The 26,453-nt window shown below is 38.7% G+C and overlaps 1 protein-coding gene across 9 annotated transcripts in view; it reads left to right on the forward strand.

The window, feature by feature from the left end:
• Nucleotides 1-26,453, forward strand: part of LOC139949274 (uncharacterized) — a 47,812-nt gene that overhangs the window by 1,648 nt on the left and 19,711 nt on the right. For 6 of the 9 annotated variants that reach the window (XM_071947671.1, XM_071947674.1, XM_071947678.1 and 3 more), the window contains exons 2-14: nucleotides 6,388-6,492; nucleotides 9,994-10,036; nucleotides 12,068-12,146; nucleotides 12,632-12,729; nucleotides 14,393-14,513; nucleotides 15,254-15,341; nucleotides 17,164-17,322; nucleotides 18,724-18,893; nucleotides 20,147-20,259; nucleotides 21,077-21,140; nucleotides 21,818-22,125; nucleotides 22,480-22,825; nucleotides 24,426-24,509. In XM_071947671.1, coding sequence (XP_071803772.1) covers nucleotides 6,388-6,492; nucleotides 9,994-10,036; nucleotides 12,068-12,146; nucleotides 12,632-12,729; nucleotides 14,393-14,513; nucleotides 15,254-15,341; nucleotides 17,164-17,322; nucleotides 18,724-18,893; nucleotides 20,147-20,259; nucleotides 21,077-21,140; nucleotides 21,818-22,125; nucleotides 22,480-22,825; nucleotides 24,426-24,509 — 1,778 coding nt within the window. The remainder of the gene's footprint in view (nucleotides 1-6,387; nucleotides 6,493-9,993; nucleotides 10,037-12,067; nucleotides 12,147-12,631; nucleotides 12,730-14,392; nucleotides 14,514-15,253; nucleotides 15,342-17,163; nucleotides 17,323-18,723; nucleotides 18,894-20,146; nucleotides 20,260-21,076; nucleotides 21,141-21,817; nucleotides 22,126-22,479; nucleotides 22,826-24,425; nucleotides 24,510-26,453) is intronic. The other 3 variants (XM_071947675.1, XM_071947676.1, XM_071947677.1) reach the window with 1 other exon arrangement.

Below are 26,453 nucleotides of genomic sequence, written 5' to 3' on the forward strand. Positions count from 1 at the left end.
CATCGGGGATAAAGTGCACTGTTGATGATCTGATCATAGTGCAAGGGGGTGATGCGTTACACAATGAACATGTGACGACAGTAAAGTTGCGATGACATCATCAGATCACATCAAGCTGTCAAGAAATCAGTGTTAGTGTTGCGTAGTTTTACTGTCAACTGTCAGTGTCACTTAAAAGAAATACATGTAACAATACGTAGGAAACACCCATCAATTTGCATTTTAAAGATATTGTGAAGCACAATGTGTGACACATGCAAGCTGCCATTATTATACCAAACCAATCCAATAACTTCATAAAAGAGGTGTACATAGATGCTGCGAGGTTTAAAATAAAAATTAATGGGGGGGGGGGTGGTTGCTTGTTGTCTGGTTTCAATAACACTCAAACACTGGGCTCGAATTTGGGGAGAAAATCAACAAGTAGGGTCCGTCTGTAGCACAAAATGTGTATTGGGCTGGAGTGTTTTATACACGGACAGAATCAAAATCAGAAAAACTTTCAATTTGCAATGTTCCAAGAAATTCACAATATATCCCCATACACCTTGATGCTCTTGCCCTTTCTGTTTTCCTAGAATGACGCTTCAGGCATACCGCTCTATTGACATCAAGGCTTAACACAAATAGAAGGGTGCACCTCTTGGCAAACAAATTATTCAATTTAAACAAAAACAATAAAACAAATAGGCTTGTTATTGCATGAGTTCATCTGGCCAAACTGGGAAATCAATGACCTACTATGTTAAACATGCCCTGCGGCCCACTGTAAATTTTAAGTTGAGCCCCTGTACTGTTTGATAACTTATTATTTTGTGTCATTGTCATTAAACTGGTTTATAATCATGCATCTAATCAGGATTATTAACAAACTAAATACAATTACATGTACAACGCAAGTTGGATGATTTTTGTTTGTTTTTGAATTAGTTTGTGCAGGGTTAAAAATTTACAGACTTGGAAAGTCTTTTGCCATCCTGGTCTTATGAGAAAAACAATTTTGGTCAATGTTAAAAAACTTGAGCTACTATGTATCTTTTGGTCTTGGGGATTTTCACTTCAAATTGAAGCCCTGCAGTCATGGCAGTACCAGTCATCAATGGTGTGGAAGACGTTACCCATTGTATAATTATTGCTGTGTGCGGACACTATCAGTTATTACCAAAATGTGTGCAAAAAATATAATATGACCTATTAAATAAATATGAGACATGAAAACATTCCAATGGCATGACACACACACTTGTAACAAAGGTTGTGGTTGGTCAATTTAGAAATGGTGGATGCCATTTGGCAAATCAATTATGCTGTCTGGTGTTGGCCATGTAAACAAGTCATGGTCTGATAGTTTCTTGAATTTGGGAATCAAGGGTGATTTATTGTGAAGTTAGGGTTGTAATAAACACAGTTTGCATACATGTCCTGTAGTAATTGAAAGTGCAATAGGTAAGATAGTAAACTGTAGTTCATGTTTTCTCTGTTATGTTTTGAAATGAGTTGAAGGTTTTTAAAGTTTTAAGTTGAATGAGCTTTTTAAATTGCTCTCTGAGTACCAGTTATATTTTGTTTTTTGAGGGTTTTAGTGCATTCTGTGGTTTTTATTTTTTAATTGTTGTCATGGTTTTTCATTGGGGGTGTTTTTTTTTTTTTTTTCTTCAATAATCTGGTTTTTCTTGTGTTTTAATTAGTGTGTTTTTTAATGTTTCAGTGCAATCTCCTTTTTATATTGTAATATAATTATATTTTTATCGTTGGCAGGGGTCTGGTTTTACACATCTTTTTATGAAAGTTTTTATACTTTAGTTTTAACCTTGACAGCCCCTGTACAACTTGTAACTATTGTGTTTGTCTAAAGATTTAAAATAAAAAATAAATAAAGGTTGGTGCTGAAAAATACAATGATGTACAAATAGTGTTCATACATTTAGTGCTAAATGTACAATGATGGCAAGGGGAGTGGGGCAATTTAGTAAGGTGACTATACATACAGTACATTAGTAGGCCTACTGTTTACTTTGTATGCAGTTGCCACCCATTATTGGTACTTGTTTTGTGTACAGATTGTGTGACACATACAAAATGTCCAGTTACATTAACCTACACTTTCATTACAGTGTACATCACACTGGCGTCAGGACACTTTGTACAGTATCTTCCTTCCTAGTAGTACCCTGGAGACTTTGTAACTTTTGCGAGGTACAGTGTACAATCTATGAAGTGACTTTGGACATGTTGGGCACTTCGTACCTTGCAAAGTTACTTCATACCTTGGACACTCTGAACCTTGTTTACAATACATACCTTGTACGTGTGAGCTTGTACATTCTTTTAGTATCCTGGCAGGCAAGATACTACTCTGGTCCTATGGGAAAGTTGACATTTTGTGTCTTAATTTTCACATAAAACCAAGACTTATGAAAGTAAAAGATGGTCAAGTTTTGAGATGTGCCCCCTTTCATCATATCAAAAGTTGAGTAGAATTACACAGTGCAATCTCCACAAAATATAAGATTCTACGTTTTCTTCTATTGAGCTGGGATATGTACAAATCATGCCTGCAGGAAGTCCAGGCTCTGTGGCTCTTTTGTAAACATGTGATGTCACATGTCACATTGTCTATATTTCTGGGCACGTTACGCCAACATTACATTTGTTATAAAATGCCTAATTTGGGGGTTTTACCCTTACACTTATGTGTGTTAGCACTCGATACTCACTTTGACTTCTATAAAATAATCAGTAGGCAAATTATGTATTACTCGGGGTGGGACGTGAACAGACAACCGTTGTAATTCTAGAGCAGTGTTTTACCAACTAACCCACGATGAGTGTACAATGTAAATTGGGTAAAACCTTAGTTATTCTTTATCCTCAGGGTGGCGAAGTTTTAGGCATTACCGTATTATTTGTGAGCATTTAGCCTAGTATACTATTATGGTGTACAATTGTAACTTTAAAAGTACATTATTATTATATGTAGAGGCAATTTGTCCAGAGGTGGAATAAAATACACTATACAATACACACCTCTGTACAACCCATTCAAATGGGTTGATTTAACTCGGGAAATAAATAAAACATTTGTAAGCATGGAGAAAGGACAAAGTAACATTGTAGATTGATCATACTACATAAACATGTAGGCCTCCCAACCTTCGTATTTATGTGTACATCATGGAACACACATTTTGGTTACAGTCCTTTTTAATTTGATTTTCAATATAAACGAACAGCTTTCAGGGCCTTGTTTACAACACAGAGCCAACTGGCCCTACATGTACTTGTTAAGGTGTACATGTAATACATGTATAAAGGATGACAGCCTGGGCTGGTATACATAAATTACAATAGAATAGAAGGACAATGTAAGGGTCTGCATAATCAGGCATCCCTGTCTGTAACTTCATGGACCTTGTATTTATTACAGTACAGACATTTTGTTTGTAGTCTGTTTACAAAGACGTGGAGCATAATTGGAAGGCAAAAATACAGAAAGCTTCATGTCGTATTTAATTGACAGAAAGGGAAATTGTATTAATTAAATACAAATGTACATCGCTAGGTATTTGCACTGTTCAAAGTTTAAAGGCAGTGGACACTATTGGTAATTGTTCAAAATAAATATTAGCATAAAACCTTAATTGGAACATGTACATGTAATGGGGAGCTGTTGATAGTATAAAACATTATCTTCAAGTACGCGCTAATCCTCCAATCAGATTGGCAGAATCGAGTGGTGATAAAAACCTTTATCTTCAAGTGCGCGCTAATCCTCCAATCAGATTCGCAGAATGGAGTGGTGATAAAAACCTATATTGCACGGCTAATATCACTACCATGCGTATTGTGTGTTCTATGTCACGCGCCAAGTTTGCTTGAAGATAAATACGTTATCACACGCGCGCTCGTGGAAATACGGAAAATATAGTGCGTCTGCGTCCCATATCCAACTCGGCCTTCGGCCTCGTTGGATATGGGACGCAGAAGCGCTATATTTTTCCGTATTCCACTCGCGCTTGTGTGATAACTTATATTGTGAGAAACAACTCCCTTTGAAGTAACATAGTTTTTGAGAAAGAATTAATTTTCCACGAATTTGATTTCGAGACCTCAAAATTAGATTTTGAGGTCTCGAAATCATGCATCTGAAAGCACACAACTGCGTGTGACAAGACAAGCATGACCAGTGTGTTTTTTCTTTCATAATTATCTCGCAACTTCGAGCAGGCCATTTACATGGTATATGTATGATGTCACGTCCAGTTGACTCCCATAAATGGGCGACCGTGTTAGTCGTTGAGGTACAAATAAAAGGAAAACTGCAATTTCGAGGCATGTTTGTGTGGGTCATTTGTTTTACATGTATCCCCTCTGAAAATGAAGCAATCGCCATTTAAAAGTTATCACATTTTGTTTAGAGGAATTATATTTAAAAAAAATTAACACACCGTTAAACCAACATCTGGAACTTCAGCAAATTACAATACCGCACGTACACATGTTACATTTATAACACGTATGTATGACAATTATTAGCACAGAAGTCGACAACAAAATATTATATTTTACAAAAAATATATACTTTGAATAACTTTTTTTTTTGCTGGATGTGACATGTTGTACATACAATGTACTTTTCAATTTCAGTTGATACAAACTTAAATCTAAAAGAAGGAAAACATCAATATTCTTTTTGACAAACTTAAGGCTTTTTGGTTTGTAATAAAGATGTGGTGAGAGTAGAAAGTGTCCCAATTGTTTGTGACTCTCACAGCCACTGTATTTTTCTAGTGTAATAACAATGTTAAGGGTGGACAAAGGCAGAAGCAAAGGGAGAGAGGTGATTGCCACCATTTTCCGCCACAAAGTTTCAGGGCTCAGATGACACATTTGCAACCACCCGTTCAAAGACCAACCAATTGCTTCCAAAGTCTTGTGAACAGTAACCTTTAAATCATGACGTACAGAATAGCAAATTAGAGTTACAGTGTATGTCAAGTGGCAAATTGCATTGTACATTCCAATTGGTATAATCACTCGCAAAACAAGTTTTCATATTGTAGGAGGGATTTGAGGACATGAATCACTATGCCCCACCCAGGCTCAGAAACTGTGTAACAGTTGCCTTGTGGAAGTGTGTGTTCTCTGGAAATAATAATTAAACGCAACTGTACACTTTTCATTAGATTTAAATGGCCAAATTGTGAGTGGATCCCATGTACAATACATCTATGTAATATGTTTTAAATGAACACGGCTCTGTTATTAAAAGGCAAGAGCTTTGGTCGGGGTCGTCATTTCTGTTGCCAAGCTTGGTCTAAGACTAAGCCGAGTTGTCCCTTGAAAATATGTCAAATGTTATAATGCATCTTTTTGGATAGATCTTTGTTTTGTACAGAGACACTGTTGAAAAAACAAAAACTGATCTGCAGATTACGATATATACATACGCTAAAAGTACATTTTTACACTAGGCCTGAAACATTGTACTGTGGGTATATGTACATCTTCAAGGCTACTAACAAAGCAGGTCTGTCAATGCCATGGTGCTCTGACAAGTTATAAATACATTTTTTTCCTTGAATTGAAGTGGCCTTCATGGATCACTGAGAGAGAATTTTTTCTGGGCAATGTTTAATTCGGGTGTTTTTTTACTGTTTTTGTTTTCTTTCTTTAAGCAATTGACATGAGGACAGCTGTACACAACTATGTACATGTACATCTATAGTACAATGTATTCAAACAGTTGATTGGGATGTCACCAGACAGTGTCATGTACAATGAATACCCCTTGCTCGTTGATTATCCATTGTACACAGTACACACTTCATGTACAAAAAATGTGTAGGTGGCCGTTTTCTTTTACAGGCAGCAGAAATTTATGGCTACCAGAATGTGAAGCCAGATCAGAAACATGAAACACACCCATGCTGGTCAGGACCTTTGGTGTTGTCATTCAGACATCAATAGCACCATGGGGAATGCAGGGCACAGGTTGTGTCAGCTGGTCGTGTCACTGTATGACAAATTGTGTGTAAATGGGTCATATTTAGTGATTAAATACAAGTTTGTATAGTACATGTTATGGTAACGTCTGTATTCCCTTAGTCCCTGTTCAACATTTTGGGGTCAAAAATTAGAATGGGGTAAAATTTCACAAAGATGGTACCCCAAAATGATTGAAAACACAATGTTAAATTCACGCTAGGAATCTGTCCTCGCAGAATCATTGGTCCATTTCATAGACTTTATGATGTCTGCTGCAAACCTCACTTTAGGTCTATAGAAACTGTTAACTTGTTATAGTGGTTTTCAGGCCCAAACAGGCTTGAATATTACAATGCAATAACCAAAAATAAACTTTCTTTTTTTTTAAATCTTTTGCAGAAAAACGCCAATGCGGAGGAGTTGTACAACCAGGTTTTTTATACCCTAGACATCGTGGAGAAAGATTACTTCGGCCTCAGTTACAAAGATCACCAATCAGTCCTTGTAAGTACAGATATCCCCTTAAAGACAGTGGACACTATTGGTTATTGTCAAAGACAAGTCTTCTCACTTGGTGTATCTCAACATAAACATGTACATGTATATATGCATAAAGCAACAGAACCTGTGAAATTTGAGCTCAATTGGTCGTCGAAGTTGCGAGATAACAATGAAAGAAGAAACACCCTTGTCAAACGAAGTTGTGTGCGTTTACGTAGGTGGTTGATTTGGAGACCTCAAATTTTAAATCTGAGGTCTCGAAATCAAATTTATGGAAAATTACTTCTTTCTCGAAAACTATGGCACTTCAGAGGGAGCAGTTTCTCACTATGTTTTATACCATCAACCTCTCCCCATTACTCGTCACCAAGTAAGGTTTTATGCTAATAATTATTTTGAGTAATTACCAATAGTGTCCACTGCCTTTAAAAATCCAGTCCACAAAGGCACCTCCTTCATTGTATGGACTCTTGGTATATGTAGGTCTGAAATTCGGAACCCTGATATATTCCTGTAATAGCTCTTTTGTTTAAAGCCATTGGACACTTTTGGTAAACAGTATTATCCAAGACCCACACTTCGTGTATCACAACTTAATATAAAATAACAAACCTGTTAAAATTTAGGCTCAATCAGTCATCGAAGTCGTGAGAAAATAAGGGGAAAACCCACCCTTGTTTCCGCACGTTTTGCCGTGTGATGACATGTGTTTAAAATAAATCTGTAAATCTCGATATCGAGAATTGATATTGTTTTAATGTTTTCTCAAAAGTATATAATTTCATGAAATAATATTTTAAGAGAAGTCTTTCACCATTACCTTCTGTAAACCTTATTTGTAAATCTGTGAACTTTTAATTTTGTTCTGTTCCGAACAGACGGCAGATGGATATTACATTGTAAGCTTTAAAGAACAAAAATACAAGCAATGGCCAAGGCACTCCAGGCTCCCTCGGGGAAGACACCTGACAAAAAGATGATAAGAAACCTCCCTTTACATGTACATGGGGGTGTACACACAATTATATAATACTGTATAGTATCTGCAGACCTTTTTGAAAAACAACTCCGGTATACACGTACACATACGTACATTGTATAGTACAGTAGCAAATTTGGAAAGTTCTTCCTGATTATAACAGAGTGAACTGTTACAGTGATGACTGATCGCTTGTGAATTCTACACCAAGAGGGCTACCGGGATTGACCTGAACATGAGTTGAGGTCATGTTGAACAGTTTAAAGCAAATGTGCCATGAAAAACACTAGTGGACTGTACACTGGCAACATTGTAGAGCCTACAGTTGACACCAAATCAATAGAATGGACCCCAAACTCATTCACCTGCATCAGACCATTGTCCCTCTTTGCTCTGATTGGTTTTGTACATTTTCTGGGGAACATTCACTCAACTGGGAACCTTAACCCAACTGGGAATCTTAACCCAACTGGGAACCTTAACCCAACTCACCAACTGGGACTCAATTGTCCTCTATTGCAGTTGGGCAGGTCCAAGCTACATTTGACAATGTGGCGTACATACATTATGTACCTCACGTACGAACGGAACATCCAGAGACTTAAATGTTTCTACATGTACTGTACATTGTACATGCATGTACAGTAGTTCAAGCAAAGAACACAAATACATGTATTTGAATGAGTCTGTTATGCTTTTAACATGTATTTATGCTGGTTTATTGTGAATAATTTACAAGTTTGTTACTCTCCATTAACAAGGTTAAAATATCCTAGTGTAAATTGTGGCGTTTGGGACCAGAGAAAAATTGAGTTTAAAACAAAAATGTTTGTTTGCAAAACACACTGAAAGTACCTTAAAAGTTTTAATTTCTCAGTATTTTATGTATACTCTTTCTGACTAATTTAATCTGACCTGGAAGTGGAAATTTTTCAAAATAAAGCTTTTGTCACTAATGTATGTTTTGATGAGTGGAATGTGAATAAACAGTTAACTAAGGTTTTAAAAAATCAGTTCTTATGTTATTTACAAATTTAAGAGTAGACCCCGACCCGAGAGGGCGCTGTTCGTGACGTCAATCGAGGCAGACTTTGCCTGTAATGCGTAGAGTAAACACAATTGCAAAGTACATGTACGGACCAAGTCATGAGTTTGTACATTTCAAAAAAAAAATTATTTGGGTGTTTTTCCGGCAATGCCGACCAGGTGTATTGCTGCTGAATGCAGAAAAACACTTTTTGAAACATACCAACTCACGACTTGGACGTACATGTACTTTGCACGTGTGTTTACTATACGCATTGATTGACGTCACAAAAGGGGTAGGCGGAGTCAGCCCCCCAAACAACTTTATATATTTTTTAAACATATAAATGGTGACAAACAATTACTAAAAAAATTGTTTTATTGTTCGTAAGCATATACTCTTAATGTTTGAAAGAAAAAAAAGTCTATTTCCAGGTGACTTTAAGGCAAAGTAGTTGTACAAATATATAAAGTCCTTGTTGATGTAGCCAAAAATCTGAACTTCCATAGAGCCACTGTGACGTACAGGACAGTGACGTACGGGACATTTTTTCCATTGGTGAAGATCATCTATTTTAGCTATTTCTTTTACAGTATTGGATAAAAGTTACAATGTTCTTTACAGGGAAAACACGTCACATGTTGAAAACTAGAAATCATTGCGTATAAAATGCTACAAATGTTGGTGTACGGGGGGGGGGGGGGGGGGGGGGGTGTTAAGTGGAGGGCAGGGTCACCCATCCAACATGTACTTTGTGAAATCGCACACTTGCTCGTCTTTGTTCCGTTTCTTATTATTTGTCAATCCCATCCAAATTGTTAGTTTCCCGCAGGTCTCGCTAGTGGTTCTTTCCAAGTAGGCCTACCGTTTATACCCATTTTTATTTTTTTATTTTTTCTCACATTGAGTTTATTACTTTCCTATCCCGTAGGCCTATCGCTTCATTGAGCTGCTTTTAAAGCAGAAAAAGTAACCTTTAAAGCACAAAATGCTTAATAGATTAAACAGAATGTAATATTAACTATAAGAAAGATGTAGGACCGGTATCCTGCTCATATTTCGCTTAGCAGAAATTTGTTTTAAAGCATAATGTCCTCTTAAAGGCAGTGACACTATTGGTAATTACTCAAAATAATTATTAGCATAAAACCTTATGTACTTGGTGATGACTAATCGGGAGAGGTTGATGGTATAAAACATTGTGAGAAACGGCTCTCTCTGAAGTGACATAGTTTTTGAGAAAGAAGTAATTTTCCACGAATTTGATTTTGCGACCTCAGATTTAGAATTTGAGGTCTCAAAATCAACCATCTAAACGCACACAACTTCGTGTGACAAGGGTAAGAGGTTGATAGCAATCAAGATTATTGTGACTGGTGAATGAGGTCAAAACAATTGAAGAAAGGAAACAAACAAAATAGCAAGTTTGTTAGCGCTTTAAAAAATGCAATCAAAGCTTGATGAAATTGACCTTTTTTTTCCTTCTTTTGTTTTTCAGAACTGGCTGGACCCAACAAAGAAATTAAAGAAACAGTTAAAAGGTGAGTTTTCAAGCCCAACTCAAACCCCCATCTCTGTACTTCAAACAAGCTTTACATTGAAAGTTACACGTGAACAAAATGTAAATTTACAGTGAATACATTAGGCATAGACATTAAGATTTCAAAAACCTTAAATGCATATAATATGTGACACAATAAAGTAGACCAGTGATCACCAGATGCAATGTACATAGATGTAAGTGGAATAATTTCTTTTTATTGTTTCAGAAAACTTTTTATTTTGTGGTACCCAGGGTTCGTATTGTTTTGGGGGGATTTCTGGGTGTGTTGACCACTACTTCTGCTGTTTTTTTTTTTTTTTATCCCCATTTCAAAGGAAAAACGTGCTTGTTTGTTAAATGGCTTACAGTATTTGGGTTCTCTCCCATTCCCGGTACCCACCTATGTACATTGTAAGCCGGTCTCCCATCACCACCACTACCACTACCACCACTCACATTTCCCGAGGGTAACCCTGGCGATATTTCCTTAAGACAACATGTTTGATCAAGAAGGCCTTCATTGCTTTTGACAGTACATTTAACATGTTTAAGCTTGCGGACCCTCAGGGTTTGAAAACACCAAGAAGAGCTCCTATTGACTACGGTGTGAAACCCAGGGTTAAAACCGCAGTGGTTTCCCTCTGATGCTTTGACTGTCCAAGTGTATTTTCTAAATGCTTAGGCCCTACAGACTGCACAGCAAAATAACCATTAAGAAGTATGACATTTGCCATGCTACAATAATTAACTAAAGTAGGGCCTACATTGTACTTCTTGTACATTGTACAACTCCTAGGGTGGATTTCAAAAGTTAAAGGAGCACGTTGCCTTGGATCGGTCCAGTTGGTCCATGCTAAGCGTTTGTAACCGTTTGTTATGAAATCAATATGGTTCAACAGAACTTGTATTTCATATAACTTATGTTTGGAATGTACATGTACAATGTAGGCCTACATGTATGCAAAGAAATCAATTTTTTCGTTCAATGTTCTATCAATAAAATGTGTTTTTTTACAAATTCGACTTTGGTCTTTGAAATAGAATGCTACAGATTCAGATTCATTTAGGCCTATAACTTGAGGTGTAAACACCTAGAATAATGTGTAGGGATTGGTTCCCATACCATCTAGCCTGTAGGCAGGGTCAGTATAGAGGTCGAAGCAGTGGGTTAGTACAGGGGACCTTTGACCTCTATAGAACAATCCAATCACAGTTTGATGCTGTGTACAATAGACGCCCCATGGGAACTGGGGAAAGTGGCACTATGTAACAGAGGCCAGGTGCCCACAAAGTCCAGGGTGAACAAGTGCCAGAAAAAGTTTATTTTTACTTAGAAATTTCAAGTTTGACAACATTTTACAGGAAGGGTACGTGTACATTACACCTTTTTGTAATTACCCTGATAATTAGTGACTTAAAAGCTGTGGACAGTTGTTGATACCGATATTAAACAAGAAATTAGGTTTTTAGAGAAAGGGATAAATCAAAGTTTCAATCTGAATTCTTAGATTGTGTGTACCAATTACGGACTTGTACAATGTATATTATTGCGTCATGTGCGCCGACTTAAAGATGCTTTGTCAGATTTTTGGTCCCTAACATTAAAAAATAGATTTTTTTGAGTGAATGGTATTTCAAAGAGTATCACCCGCTCTAACGAAAACAAGTTTAACTTTTATTTTTAATGGTCGGGAACCATGAAACAAATTTAAAACGTTTCTTATAAAACACATAAGAATCGGTCACATGATATATTGTCGTGATCCCGACAAAAGCTAATTTTGACCACTTTATTTGACTGCTACTAATAATTGGCGGACTTTGAAAGCTTGTAACTTTCTCGACCCCCATCAAAATACCTATTAAATTTTAAATCAAAATTTTTGGGGTCAAATCGGCCAAAAATCTGACATAGCATCTTTAACAGATTGTTCAATTATGCTTAGCATTGACCAAAAAACTTGTGTTTAGAATTTCCTAAGCCTATTCTCGTACGAGATGATTTTGTATTTATTTATCTACCCTCTAGCTGGTCCTCCTTATGTGCTGAAATTCCAAGTGAAGTTCTACTCTTCAGAACCCAACAACCTACATGAAGAACTCACAAAGTAAGCCCTTTAGTTCTTACTGGTTCTACAGTGTATGGACTAATTTTACTTTTGTTACAGAAGTCATTCATCCTGACAAAAGTTACTGACTCTAGATTTTCATCAATGAGAGGGCAAGGGCATTTCCATTTGAAAATCTTAAAGTCTAGGCCTATAGGAAACTTTTGAAGGAACCAATACACCAATGCTAATAATTAAATACATTAAGTATGCACACATTTCTGTCAGTAAAGCTACCCACGGTGGACTAATATGTTTTTTTTGTTATGCAAAAATTAGCAAGTTTCCTGACCTTTTGACCCTAGCAGCGATTTTCTGGAAGGTTAAGTGAGGGGTTTCGACCTTAGCAGAGTCTGTCTCATTTAGACTTTGAGAAAGACACTACTACGGTCGGAACCTCAGGCCACTACCTATTTTTTGCATTTAAATGCCATTTAAGTCCTTTTGGTTAGTAAATGATTACAATGTCTTTTCTTTCTCGCCAGGTACTTATTTTTCCTGCAATTGAAGCAAGATATCTTGTCAGGGAAGCTGGAACCACCAGTCACCACGGCAATAGAACTTGCTGCTCTGAGCCTCCAGTGTAAGTTTTGACAACATAACTGTAACAGTTGTACAACTCTTTTAATCTGTTTAGGAAAACAAAGAGCTAGAGTGGGAATCGCTCAATGAAAGTCTATGTCGTTGATTCGGTGCCAAGGGACTCACTGAGTTTTGGCCAAGATCGTAAAATAAAGCCTTTTTCACACAAGCTTTTTAAACCATGGTCGTGGGGAATGAAATCAATTCTCGTTATAATAATCGCAAATTTGCGTCGTGTAAAATGAATCCGTTTGATGAAATCGCCATGGACCAGCGTTATTAGCAACCTGGATCAAGACCTCCTCCAAAAATGGCATCCTTGTTTGAATCGCCAAAAGATCACTCGTGTAAAAGGACGCACACCATGATTACCAAGGTCCCAGTCAACCGCCCAACGATCACCCATGCAGAAACCATGGAGTTGCCTTTCTCCATGCACAAACTACAGGTCTTCACAAGGTGGAGAAAGGTTGTTTGTTTATTCCAGGTATCCATCAAAATGGTGTCGACAGCACAAATTGAAAACTAGTTTATAATGCTTTTCTTTAAAGTTTTTTATGCTACAGTCTGTCCAAGAAGCTTCTGATCAAGAGAGCGTTGAATTTGGTCTTTCCGCGTGCATTTTTTCCAACAAAATGCTCTCAGAAACATTCATCTTTCGAGCCTGGACACTGAGAAGTTGCATAAAAAAAAACAATGGTGCATCAAGAAAGCGATCGATGGTAATCTACATAACACAAATTCATAACCCTAAACAGGACACTGACAGAGCACCAGGGAACAGATTAACAAACAGTGCGATTTCACATTAAATAAGGGGCGACGCGTTGGGAACGCAATGTGTGTGATCAAGTGAATGTTTGTCATGAAATCGCAAACGACCTCTGGGACAGACAACTGGCGCGTAAACGATGGTCGTTGGTTTTTAGTTCTCCTGTGAAAAGGGCTTATGGGGAGAACCCATTTTAGGAATGTTGACATTCGAGGAAAATGGGTTCTACATGTACATGTATTTCACTAAGCACTTGTGATCTTAAGTTGAGTTGTCACTATCACCATAGTGATTTGTATTCACACCTTAGCTTAGAAATTAAGATGGATACAGAGTTAAAGGCACTGGACACTATTGGTAATTACTCAAAATAATTGTCATCATAAAAAACTTACTAGGTAACAAGTAATGGAGAGCTGTTGATAGTATTTTAAAAACATTGTGAGAAACGGCTCCCAGTGAAAGCACATGTTTTTTTTTATTTTGAGACCTCAGAATTAGACTTTGAGGTCTTCAAGTGATAAGGGTGTTTTTTCTTTCATTATTAGCAACTTGGGTGACCAATTGAGCTCAAATTTTTACAGGTTTGTTATTTTATGCATGTGTTGAGATACACGGAGTAAGAAGATTGGTCTTTGACAATTACCAATAGTGTTCTGGGGTGGATTTCACAAAGATTTAGAACTAGTCCTAACTTAGGACTAAGTCCTAGGAGATATTAAAAACGTATGGCAAGTCCTAAGCTAGGACAAGTAACTCATCCTAACTAGAGATAAGACTTTTCTTAACTCTTTGTAAAATCCACCCCTGTGTCTTTAAGATCAATCTTAGCTTTTTGTGAAATCCCCTGATCCCTAAACCTGCTTGATTGATGTTCTTGTATCCCTAACAGCTGAGCTGGGTGATTACGATGAGTTAGACCACACTCCAGAGATGGTGTCAGAGTTCAGATTTGTCCCCTACCAGACTGAAGACATCGAGGTGGAAGTTGTGGAGAAATTCAAAGAAATGAAGTAATGATTTTTAATTGTATTTTCATTTCATTTATTGATTCTGGTTGTGAAGGCAAAGGACTCTCACAACTTAATCAGTATACTAGTCAAGAACCCGAATGACAGAAGACAATGAAGAAGTTTCAAATTCAGACGTGGGAGGAAAACCACAGAGAGTTATTCCAGGGAAAACCCATGCAGTCAGGTACATGTGTAGGGACTGAAAACCCAAATCACATAGTGCCCCCAGTTGGATTCAAATCAGGTTTCTAAAGGTGGAATTTGAGGAAAGAAACCACTATGCCAAACCACTAGAGGATTCCTAGCTTCAGTGATTAATGTTAACTTTTTGAGGCATCCCTTGTTATATTAAAATAATCTCAGCGACTCCAAAAATGGGTTCACCTATTCTCTTTCATTGCTAAGGTCGTACAAAAAGAAAAAGAGAGAAAAGTCACACAATTTTGAATTTTTTTTCGTTTGAAAAAAGGTATTTATTAATGGGAATAACAGTGTTATCCTGTGTGGTATTGACCTTGGTTGGTGGCTGGTGTGTTCGCTGGCACTGTTATTTTATCTCGCCTCCTGCTCGGTCTGTTAACATGACAGCCACCAACCTGTTCATTACCATGCAGTGAAGACCGGGTTCTGTTTTTTTTTTAATGGAACCTTTTCAGAATATGATTATTTTTCATTGATTACTAAAAGTAAATGTTTCAAGTTTTACTTCCATTGAACAAATTTTCTTTTTCTTTTTCCAGGGGTCAGTCACCAGCTCAAGCGGAGATCAACTACTTGAATAAAGCAAAGTGGCTGGAAATGTATGGTGTAGACATGCATCATGTTATGGTAAGAAATATCAGAGTCCAGTGCACTACATAAATTTTATAAAGTGTTCAATAAAAGCTAGTGTTAGCACTTTGGGACGAGTGAAATAAAACAAAACTTGCATGAGTTTTCTTGAAAGAACTTCTCCACAAGCTGCAATTAAGCCAACAACTTTGTCCAGACATTATTTGTTTAGGGTGGAGGGGAACGGTGAATGATACAAACCATCCATGTCTGGGTGAATGGTGACAACCATACAAAAACGCATGGCTTTTAAAAGCTGGCTGCATAGCTTGGTCACACCAAACTAAATCTCAAGAAAGTATAGCTTTGGTCAGTCAACACCTACTTGTATTTTTGACCCTAGTTAGTTAAATTCTGTTAGTGAGTTGGGTCTGTCTGAAACGGGATGAACGCGCTACAAACATAACCTGTCTGTGTGTACAGGTACATGTAAATTGGGCCCATCGCGCCACGTCTAGAATGCCCCTGTGCGATCCAAGTTAGGCAATAGACCGATCCACTAAGCTCCGCCCCATTGCGTATTGACCAATCACAACGCAACAAAGTTTTGACAGATAAGGTCCGACATGCGTCTGTGTATCTTTGCGTGCGCGGCAGAGTTGTGCAGAAAGGCATTGGAGAGCCCCACGCGTTCTTGCTAAAACGTGTGTCGAGGGCGGAGCCTACTGGATCGGTCTATTCTATTTGTAGAGGACCTCGTTTTTGTAATTTGCCACTTGGTCTAATTGCAAGACAGGATGGTCGCGCACGCGAAAATTTTTGAAAAGTCGAAACTTTCTTGAGCAGCATTCCAATCAAACCTGTCCGAGCCTGTCCATGAAGTTGGTAAACAAACCGTAAAAAAGTTGCCACTACAGAATGTCCACTCCGTTTGCACACAGATAAAGCATTTGCCACATTTTTCAAAATTTACAGGAGTGAAAATGTGTTGGTTGTGATTAGGGGTACAGAGTTTTCAGCAAATCTTTAGAAATTGGGCCAGGGTCATGGAAAGAACCAAGGCCTAACCTGGCCAACAAGAGTTGATGTATTTTTACAGATCCTTCCCTTCACCCTGTCCAACATGAACAGCAGAAGTCCTTGGGCCACACAATAGACTGCTTAATCCGATATGAAGCCTTTTTGTTATGGAATTATCCACTTGACTTGAGAGGATTATAGTCATCACCCTATAGATGGATTAACCTTTGGTCTTTGTGCAGAGTCATGGCATAAATCTGGCATACCCCTCTGTCTGCCTATCATGCTAAGCCAATATCTCTCACACTCTTTGAGAGCCATTAGCCATTTCTAGACCATTAAACCCTTTGTTTACGAAAAGAGTGACCTCATATACATTCCAGGGCTCTCCCGAGGGCAAGATACACTGGTCAGATGGGAAATTTTATATTTTGTGTCATAATTTCCACAAAAATTCAAGAGTTGCAAAATGAATGCCTGAACAAGTCTTGCGATATGCCCCTCTTTCTTCATATCAAATGTGGATACGAGTTGGTGCAATCTCCATAGGATATCAAATTCAATGTTTTATTTCTTTGAGCATTCTACATATCATGCCTGTAGGAAGCCTACATGTACTACATGTGGACTGTGTGACTCTTTTATAAATGTAATGACACAGGTTTACGGGGTTTATTTGTCAGTCATTTTCACACCATCTAACTTTTCTAATTTGTTTTTTTGTGTCAAGTTTCAACTGACACCTGTTTTGTAGCATATCTTTGGATTTCCTGTTCTGTGAATTATGCACTTTCACTTTACATGACCGACATGAAGTCCACATATTTTCAAAGATATTGACTTGGTTCTCCTGCTATAGGGAAAAGACAGCCAGTCTTACTCGCTTGGCCTAACCCCAACAGGAATCCTAGTCTTCGAAGGCAGTCAGAAGATCGGCCTCTTCTTCTGGCCCAAGGTCACCAAGCTCAACTTCAAGGGGAAGAAACTTCATCTAGCTGTCGTGGAAGATAATGAACAAGTAAGTAGACAGTCTATATGACCCTTTAGGGACTGGACACCACAATACACCACAGGCCATGAGGACTCACTGTGGGAGTATTGTTGTTCAATTACAGGTCTGGAATAACATGCAGGTCATGGATACCATGGCCTCTGTTGCCCCAAGTCTTGGCCTTGGTGCCCCTTCAAAAGTTTTCCAAAGACTTTCCAATAAGATTTTCCAATGGAAGTGCCCCATTGCAAAATGGCTAATGGCCTTGACCTCCCAAAGTTGAAATTACAGGCCTGCAATTAACATTGTAACTTCAACATCACTGAAGTATTCGTAGAGTTCTCCCTTAACAGTGGCCCATTCACTCAAAGTGGTCCTATTGGCAAATTTATTTTTGAGTACAATTCCTGGTTCATTTGAAATATGGCATCATAAAAAAGCCGATAAACTAGTGAAATGACAAGCAATTTTGCAAGACGCAAATATTCAAATACCAGTTGAACGTCCTAAGGACCAGACAAAATTCTGTCCACCTAATCTGCTTGGCTAGATCTTTACTTGCCAAAGCAACATTAAAGGCAGTGGACACTATTGGTAATTGTCAAAAATTAGCCTTCACAGTTGGTGTATATCAACATATGCATAAAATAACAAACCTGTGAAAATTGGAGCTCAGTCGGTCAACGAACTTGCGAGATAATAAAGAAAGGTTTTATGCTAATAATTGTTTTGAGTCATTCCCAATAGTGTCCACTGCCTTTAAAACAAACTGATGGTTCATTTGTTCAAAAATCCCATGCTGTTGAATGTTGAAAGAAACCACAACATATGAAATGAAACAACCAGTGAAATACCAAGCTAACCACTGAAAAGGTTAAGGGCAAACTCTTGTAAGTCTGCCATCACCTAGCCCTGGCAGGCTTACACTTTCTTATTACATGTATACTACAGTGACGTCCAGGATATCAGGGTCCATTTCTGGGGGGGAACATTTTCAAAGCTTCAATACTCAAATCTTACCGGCAAGAAGCGACTAATCTCAACAGATTCACATTCTATGGCAGCATACATTTTTCTGCGCTGGGTTTTGGTCGTCATATTCTTCACAAATCCGTCACTTCTGGAAAAACTGCAGCTCCCAAGGTTAAGAAAATCCTGATTTGATCGTATTCTCACAGTCTTCCATGCATACTCAAGACACAGGATGCGCATATCCTTGCACTGCGTTTGCGTGTTAATGCTGTGCAGTCAAGATACGGTGACCAAGTCACTGTACATAAATTTGTTTACTTGCGTAAACTTGATGGTACGCGTACGCACTGCAGCAGACAACACTGTGAAAATATGATCAAAACGGGAATTTGTTTAACCTTGGGAGCTGCACCCACCTCTACCCCCACCACTTAACCCACATTCATCTCTTACCAGGGCCAAGAGCAACAACACAACTTTGTTTTCCGTTTGGAGACTAACAAGAGTTGCAAGCACCTCTGGAAATGCGCAGTGGAGCACCACGCCTTCTTCAGACTACGAGGGCCAGTCAGACACCGAGACGAGAGACAAGGGTTCATACGCATGGGGTCAAGGTTCAGATACAGGTCAGGCAGACAGGGTCATACTATCTCATTTAGAGGGAGAGAGCTTCTTACAGTTGGGTTTTTCATTCTGGGCTACAATTTCACTTTCATGTTCAATAATTGTGGGGGCTGATTTGGCCTTTGAATTTGGCTAATTTGATCACTGGCCAATGACAGTTATTGGTTACAGCCAAAAACGCACATCAGCTAAATGTCAGCAGATGGCAGTGTTGTAGTCGAGACCTGGAAGTCCGAGGGGGAGACCCTGACAATCGAAACCGAGACCGAGGGGGAGACCAGCCCTACATAGGGGGACATCAGCCCTTCCTCGACCAAGACTTTTGCAGTCCAAGGGCCGATTTAACATAGAACTAAGATTGGTCGTACTGCAAATCAATCGTAGTTGCTAAGTAAAATGTGATGTCACAATACAAATCACTATGGTGATACTGAACAATTTCTTCCGGTGATTTTGATTGCTTTGTGAAATCGGCTCCAAGACCGAGATGAAACCCGAAACAGTAAAAAAAATCTTTTGAAAAAGGTCTTGAGAAGGTTATTGGGACCAAGACCAGGTATAGAGACCTACAACACCGGCAGATGTTTCACACCATTTTTTTCAAGGGGAGGTTTTGTGAGAGAAGGGTCCATACACAACGTTCAGATTGAGGTCAGGAAAACTGAGACTATACCATTTTTTATTAGAGAGGGATCTTTCCAAAATGAGGGAAAGCGTTTTCCTCTTTATTTACCCTACATGTACACGTAGCTCTCTTTTAATAGCCAGGTATTAAACGGCAGGTAATGGCAGCAGCACGTGTATGGACACCAACCCTTAGAAATCTGAGAAACAATTCTTCTCTGAGAAATGAATCACCAAACACTGGCTACTGGTGCAGTGGTTACATGTGTTTCAAGCATTGTTTTTGCCATCATTAAATGAGGGAATCAGTGTGTGGTGAAGAGGTTATGAACAAGGTTATAACGTCAGAAATCCAAGCAGGGGCCACACAAAGGCTAAGTCTGTTTAACGTTTCTAGATTTGGTTATATCATCTGTTTAATACCCCCGCGTGATGTCCTCTCAGCCAATCGACATAGAGTAACAGTCCCAGGGGTTGATTTCACAAAGAATTAGGACTCGTCTTATCTCGAGTTTGGACGAGCTACAGTGCAGGGTTGGGAATCGTCCATTATCCTGAGATTAGTCTTAAGTTAGGAAGAGCTTTGTGAAATCGACTGCAGGTGTTTATGAATCTGTATTTACACCAACAGTGGCAGGACAGAATTCCAATCTGCTAAGACAAACCGGTCCCGACGATCGATGATGATCGAGAGAAGACCAAGCCAAAGATTCTCTCGCCGCCCTTCGTATGCCCAGAAAAGAGGTAAACAAAAAAGCCTGCGCTCTTTAACTGTAAGCTGCGCCCACTTCGCACATACATGTACACTGTACCTATTGATCTTGGACTTAATATTTTGAGTATCGTAATGTAAAACCCAGTTCATACTCCGTGCGGATACATTGTACTTCATGCCATGGGAATTTGATTGTGTTACCAATGGAAGAAACAGTGCATACCGAGTATTGCATCACCAAAATTTGATTCGCATGAAGTATGACCCAGGCTACAGAAAGAAATAACCCTTATTTGACCTGATATGTACTTTTACGAGGAGATTTAACCTTGTTTGAATTATCATTTTCTGTCATATAAAATCAGATGTCTAAGAAAAAGAACAAACATCTTTAGATCATTAAACATTTTGGGAGCAACTACTCTAGTTAGTTTGTGAGCAAGTTTCCTGTAGCATTGGTCTGTGTTGCAAGGCCCTAAGCTGTAGTAGTTTTCCAGGGTACAGGAGTTTCTATCTAGCCTAAAATGCCCAGCCCATAATGTACACACAACACAAGAAAGCCCCAAGATTTAACAGTTTTGCACGAGATACAAAGTACAGCACTCTAAGCGATATACAGTGTTTTTGTATAATCGTAATATGACATACTGGCAAAATCAAGGTATAATGTTTTTGCCAATAGATTTATAATGATTTTGCAAAATTCAGATACATGTATGTACAGTATGAGTTTTTTTGTGTGCAAATTTTAGACAAGGAGTTTTTTTTAAATCGACATGAACGTTTCTGCAAAATCCAGAAATAAATTGTTGTAAATTCATTTATTTATTATTTCCAATCCTGCAGCAACTCATCTGCAGCAAAGTGCAGCCCATGCAGCGGCCCATGCAGCCTCCATGCAGAGCCATGGGTAAGTCACGAACCAAAAACCATGAAAAAGTAGCTAAGCACATCAGGATTACGTACATGTATGCTTACCAGAATAGGGTCACCGGGCAAAGGTCATTTGTCCAAATACAATCTGTCACTGGTATCTGCTAATCTTTGCTTAGCCAAAAAAATGTTTAAGCAATTTTTCTGCTTAATCTGCTCTGTGAAAACCGGGCCTGGGATACCAGTCACAGATGGCTACATAAGAAATGGTGTTTCAGCTGGTAACCTTTTTATGGTATGCATAATAAGATAAAGTAACATGTGATGGACTGACAACCTGTCAATACCAAGATAAATGCCAAACCGGATCTAAACACTGACCTGATGAGCCACGTTGGCTCGGCCCAGATTTTAGTTTCTTGATTTTGTTAAATAGTTAGTGAACCAGACCACTTTGTTTAGCATTTTTCCAGTAAGTTTACCAACCCTATAAAACCTCTCATCTGTAAGGGTTTTGTAGGATGGTACAACTGACTGTGATCATTTTATTCTAATCTTGTCTTTTTGTATTGTGTTCAGTTCTATCGTTTTGGTTTTGTGTAGTGTTTTGTGTATTTATGTGTTTTTTCTATACTTTAAATAATTATTGAGAGACGACATCATGGAATTTCTAGCTTTGGATTTAAAGGTTGTATCTTATTTAATGTAACCTAGGCATGATATAAGCAATACCAGCACGCTCCCAAGCCATGCTGTCATGCCACAGAGCTTGATGGTCAACGTTGACGTCACCCCAGTCGGAACCAACCGTACTATGGCCGGCAGCACCTCCAGCCAAGTCAATGTGATGCAGAGTCAAGTCACACCAATGACTGACCCAAATGACTCCATGAACCTAGTGGAGACTAACGTGGATACGGGGGCTACGGCGGAGATGGTACCGCACAGCGCGAGACGGGATATGATTGGGGTAACGCTTAGCATGGATGATGATATGGACGATCCCATGCAGTCTGGACTGAGTAAGTTTGAACACAAGAGGGCAGATTAAAAAGTGTCTCGGCAGGGTAGCAAAGCATTTCAAATTATAGCAAATGCAGGGATGTGATTTTTCCGTTTGAAACCGAAATTCCTTTTTGTTTTTTGTTTTTTTTCCTAAAATAGAAATTCTGTTTCTTTTGCCATCCCATCATCCCATCCCAAGAACGTAGCAATAATGGTTGGGTGTCTTGCTAACGTAGACAAGAGTCACAACCGGGACTCACACTCTACTGATCAGAAACACTACCTCTGAGTGTGATCCTTCTGTGATTAGGGAATCGGACAAAGATGAAAACCCCAGTGATTGCAAGAACATTTTGAATATTTGTTTGTAGGTAAGGCGGAGCTAGCCCAAGCTAAGCTGAAGGGTCTAGAACACGAGCCCTGTGCCATCCAGCCCAATGCCAGAGTTCGTCCAAACATCATCACCACCCCGATGGGAGCCACTGTGGTCAACTCAAACCTCATCAAGCAGAACAATAACCAGACCACCAAGATGCTGGTCGGGGGACAACTCACAGCTGACCAGATCAAGTTTAACCCGCTGAAGGCTGCACTGGATGAACGCAATCAGACCCCGGTGGGTGAAACAGAGAAGATCTCAGACTTGAAGTACAAGCTGCTCCAGCCAGAGTCTGCTAAAAACGTTCTGATGGTTGAGATGGATGATGGACAGTTTCGGTAAGGAAAATGTTCAAGCCTTTGCGGTACAGAACTTTTTTTTATGTCTTTTTTCTTTCTTCCTGTTGATGATCGCAAAGGACACATTAATTTGTGAGGGATGAACAAGGACAAAAATACACACTATTAAACAAGTGGTGTTAAGATTTGTTTTCACATATTTTGCGCTGCACTGCAACTCGAAACTACAAAACGTTGTTACATAGTGCTAAAGTAAAGTTGGTCAGTAGTTGCTGCCAACATGATGACTGTCCAGTGTGTAAGGAACAATTTCATCCAGCAATTTTGCTAACCTTTTTTGTGCACAGGGAATGCTTATATTGAGATGCAAATGATGATCTTTGAGTAGCAACTGACACATTTTGCATAGCATTTTGCCCTGCTGTACAAGGGAGATCAGTCACTGCTTCTAACAAGTTGTAAGACCTTCCCAACTATGATGTTGGGTCAAAATTTCTTTACTTTTAAATTGCTGCAAACAAAAATTATCACTGCAAAAATTGCATCTGCTATCAAAGCTCATTTGAAAAACAACTCAGTGGAGTTGTGACATTTGATCTTGCCTAAAAAAAGCTGCGTAGATAATGATCTCTGTGAATGATTACCAGCTTTTTGCTCCTGTAATTTGGGCTAGATTTAGGTTGAAGGTCAAAAGAGCATGTGCAAAGGGTAAAGCAGTTTTGAATTTTAGTAAGAGATATTTAGCCAAACAAAAGTCTTTTAATAAGACCTCATGCCATCATAGAAGCTGTCCATTTCATGCAAATCCTTTGCATTTTTCAACCATTTTTGATGTGGAATTCATTTCAACTTATGACATTCCAATAAGCATGTGTGGCTTTAAAAGAAACATTCATTCTGCTGGTATTCTTGTAGCAATTTTGCTTTCTTGGAAAAAAATATTTGTCATTGATGAAAATAGTTCATCAGATTTTCCTTGATGTAGCGGTGAAATTTTATTTACTCTGTGAACTTTGTGTTTACTGTGTTTATTTTGTTTTCTTGCGTTTTTGATGTGTTCATTTCTTTTGGATGTTGTATTGCTTTTGCATGAAACAATTCTGCCATTTTGGTGAAAATTCTGCTTCTGTGGGTGACCCACTAAACTGACAAGAAGACAACACTTTTTCTTGTTTATTTTTGTTGTGAAGCCCCCTTTTTAGACCTGTATAGAAGCAGATTGTGATTTGAATGCATTTCTCACAAAACAGTTTCAACCAATGAAATTGGTCTTTATCAGGAAATTTCTCAATCATAGTCAAACGGATTTTGTAATTGGTCCTAAACTTATTCCAATAATCAGGTTGGAGTTCAACCAATGAGGTCATTGCTTAACAAGACATATTGTTAAACAGCAGCTCTGATTGGCTAATGAATCTAATAACTACAAAAGTGATAAAGTACCAACCAATCAAATCATTCCTGTGAAGTTTACGAAAGATGCTATTTGTTTATTTTCGGTACAGCAATGCCCTCAATCCATCGTGAGAAACTACAGAACAAAGAATCCCTTTTGTTTGTTTTTGTGGAAATGCATTTAATCAGTGTTGCCCTTCCTCTGTCCCCCATGTGTGTGTATGTTCGCTTTTATTGTTTCCAGACGCCACAACTCTCTACCCCCACACAGCCGGGTGGATACCCCACAACGCCCAGCCAGCAAAAGCTTCTCTAGCATGCAGAATGTGTAAGTTTCCCCCTACCCCAAACTCCGACCCCTCTCCACATATCCTTACTGCTAGCAAACAGACTTGGTTGTATTTCAGGAACCTCTAAATTTCCTATTGGGATGACACCCCTGCCGTCGATTTCACAAAACTCTTCCTAACTTAAGATTAATTGTAGGATTTAGGACGAGTCCCAACCCTGCACTGTAGCATGCAGACCTTAAGATTAATCCCAAGTTAGGAAGAGTTACTCGTCCTAACTCGAGATAAGATGAGTCCTAACTCTTTGTGAAATCGACGGCAGGTCTACGCGTTTTTATATTAATTTTTGGTTTGCTCATCATTTGTTAAGCTATAAATCTCTTCACTTAATAGTGTTTCCAACTCCTTACGCAAAAAAATCCTCAAGCGACAGGAGTTGGTCTCAGACCCATGGTGCCCTGGAACAGCCCCCAGTTTCATGGTGTAGTTTGCTGCGAAATTCTGCCCTTACATCCTATAGAATCATATGTATGGTTTATATGCGCAGAACTAAGCAAAGCACTGCCTTAAAATTTGAGTTAAATTTCATTAGGCTGCTAAGCACATATAACAATATTGCTTGGCAGGTACAGGTTACCATCCACAATCACTGTGTGATGTATATTGGTTGTGACTGGTCCCCTGCAGTAGCTAAGCAGAGCTATGAAATTGGACAAGAGATTTCCTGAGTGATGGGCAGTATGTTAAATCACAATAATGACAATGTACATTCCAAATGCAAGCATTAGGCTGTTACTGAATTAGTGGCTATATCTGCCGATTGATCATCACATGAAGCATTGCAAGCATAGTTGGCCCATACCCACAGTCAAAGCCGCAGCCACCAATTTTGTTTTTATATCACTAAATAAATGCATGCGAAATATTTATTTTAACCACACACACATATCTGTGGCATGCTTGTACAATACATTATTTGTTCTGGTTTGGTATTAGTTTAAAAGCTGTTGTGATCTAAGGACACATTTATGCATGGTAGTCGATCACTTTCACTAATAATGTACATTTCTGTTGTCGGCCTTGAAAGGGAAAGTATATCATTTTTAGAAGCTGTGTACATTGTAGTAACAGTGTAAACTACAGCATGGAGGAAGGGAGAGAAGGAGCTCGAAGGAAGGGACTTCAAAAGTCGAACCCATGGTACTGCGGTCATTTAACGACACCTCGTAATCACCCACATACCTTATACAGACAATGGGCGACCTGGCGTATGTGAGTTTGCGCGTGCGCACTTGGTTCTTCACTCAACTATGGTATCGTATGTCGTATGGATATAATACAGGAAAAAACTACTTTTTTGAGACCTGATAAAAATTGTGTACACTTTGTGCCCACCAAATCTAAAAACACAATTGAACACCAACCACCCTCGTGTGTTAATACCCAAATTTTTAACCACCGCTAGTGACCGGAAAGTCGCAAAAAATGTCAAAATATGCCATGATGTTTCCGTGAAACACCACAAACGGTAAATGAAAACAAGTAAATTCACAATTCTTGTCTCCAATGATTCAACTTTACACGAAGGCAACGGTGCAGAGCGGCGGTACCACACCTTCTGTACAAAGAGATGTAATCATGCTTGTTAATCGGCCGTCCAGCTGGAGGTCTCCTATCTTTTTCCACTGGTCAGACAGGGGCATTGTCAGGGTATTCTTTTGTTACTCTGCTGTTTTGCAGGTCGTTCGAGCTCCTTCTCTTCCTTCCGCCATGACTACAGCAAGTCATCCATTTTGGTAGCTTGATATATTTTGTTTACTTTACTCGGTTTTCCAATATCCACTGTATAATATTTTTAAGATGCCTCTAATGCCTCCATGAAGCATCAAGCCTAAAGTAAGTTCTAGAACGAGCTGTTTTGGGTTTCTTGGTATCACCAATCCAGATTGTCTGTAAATTATCCAAATAAGACATTTAAATGC

The sequence above is a fragment of the Asterias amurensis genome, chromosome 16, assembly GCF_032118995.1.
Source record: "Asterias amurensis chromosome 16, ASM3211899v1".
Classification (NCBI taxonomy): domain Eukaryota; kingdom Metazoa; phylum Echinodermata; class Asteroidea; order Forcipulatida; family Asteriidae; genus Asterias; species Asterias amurensis.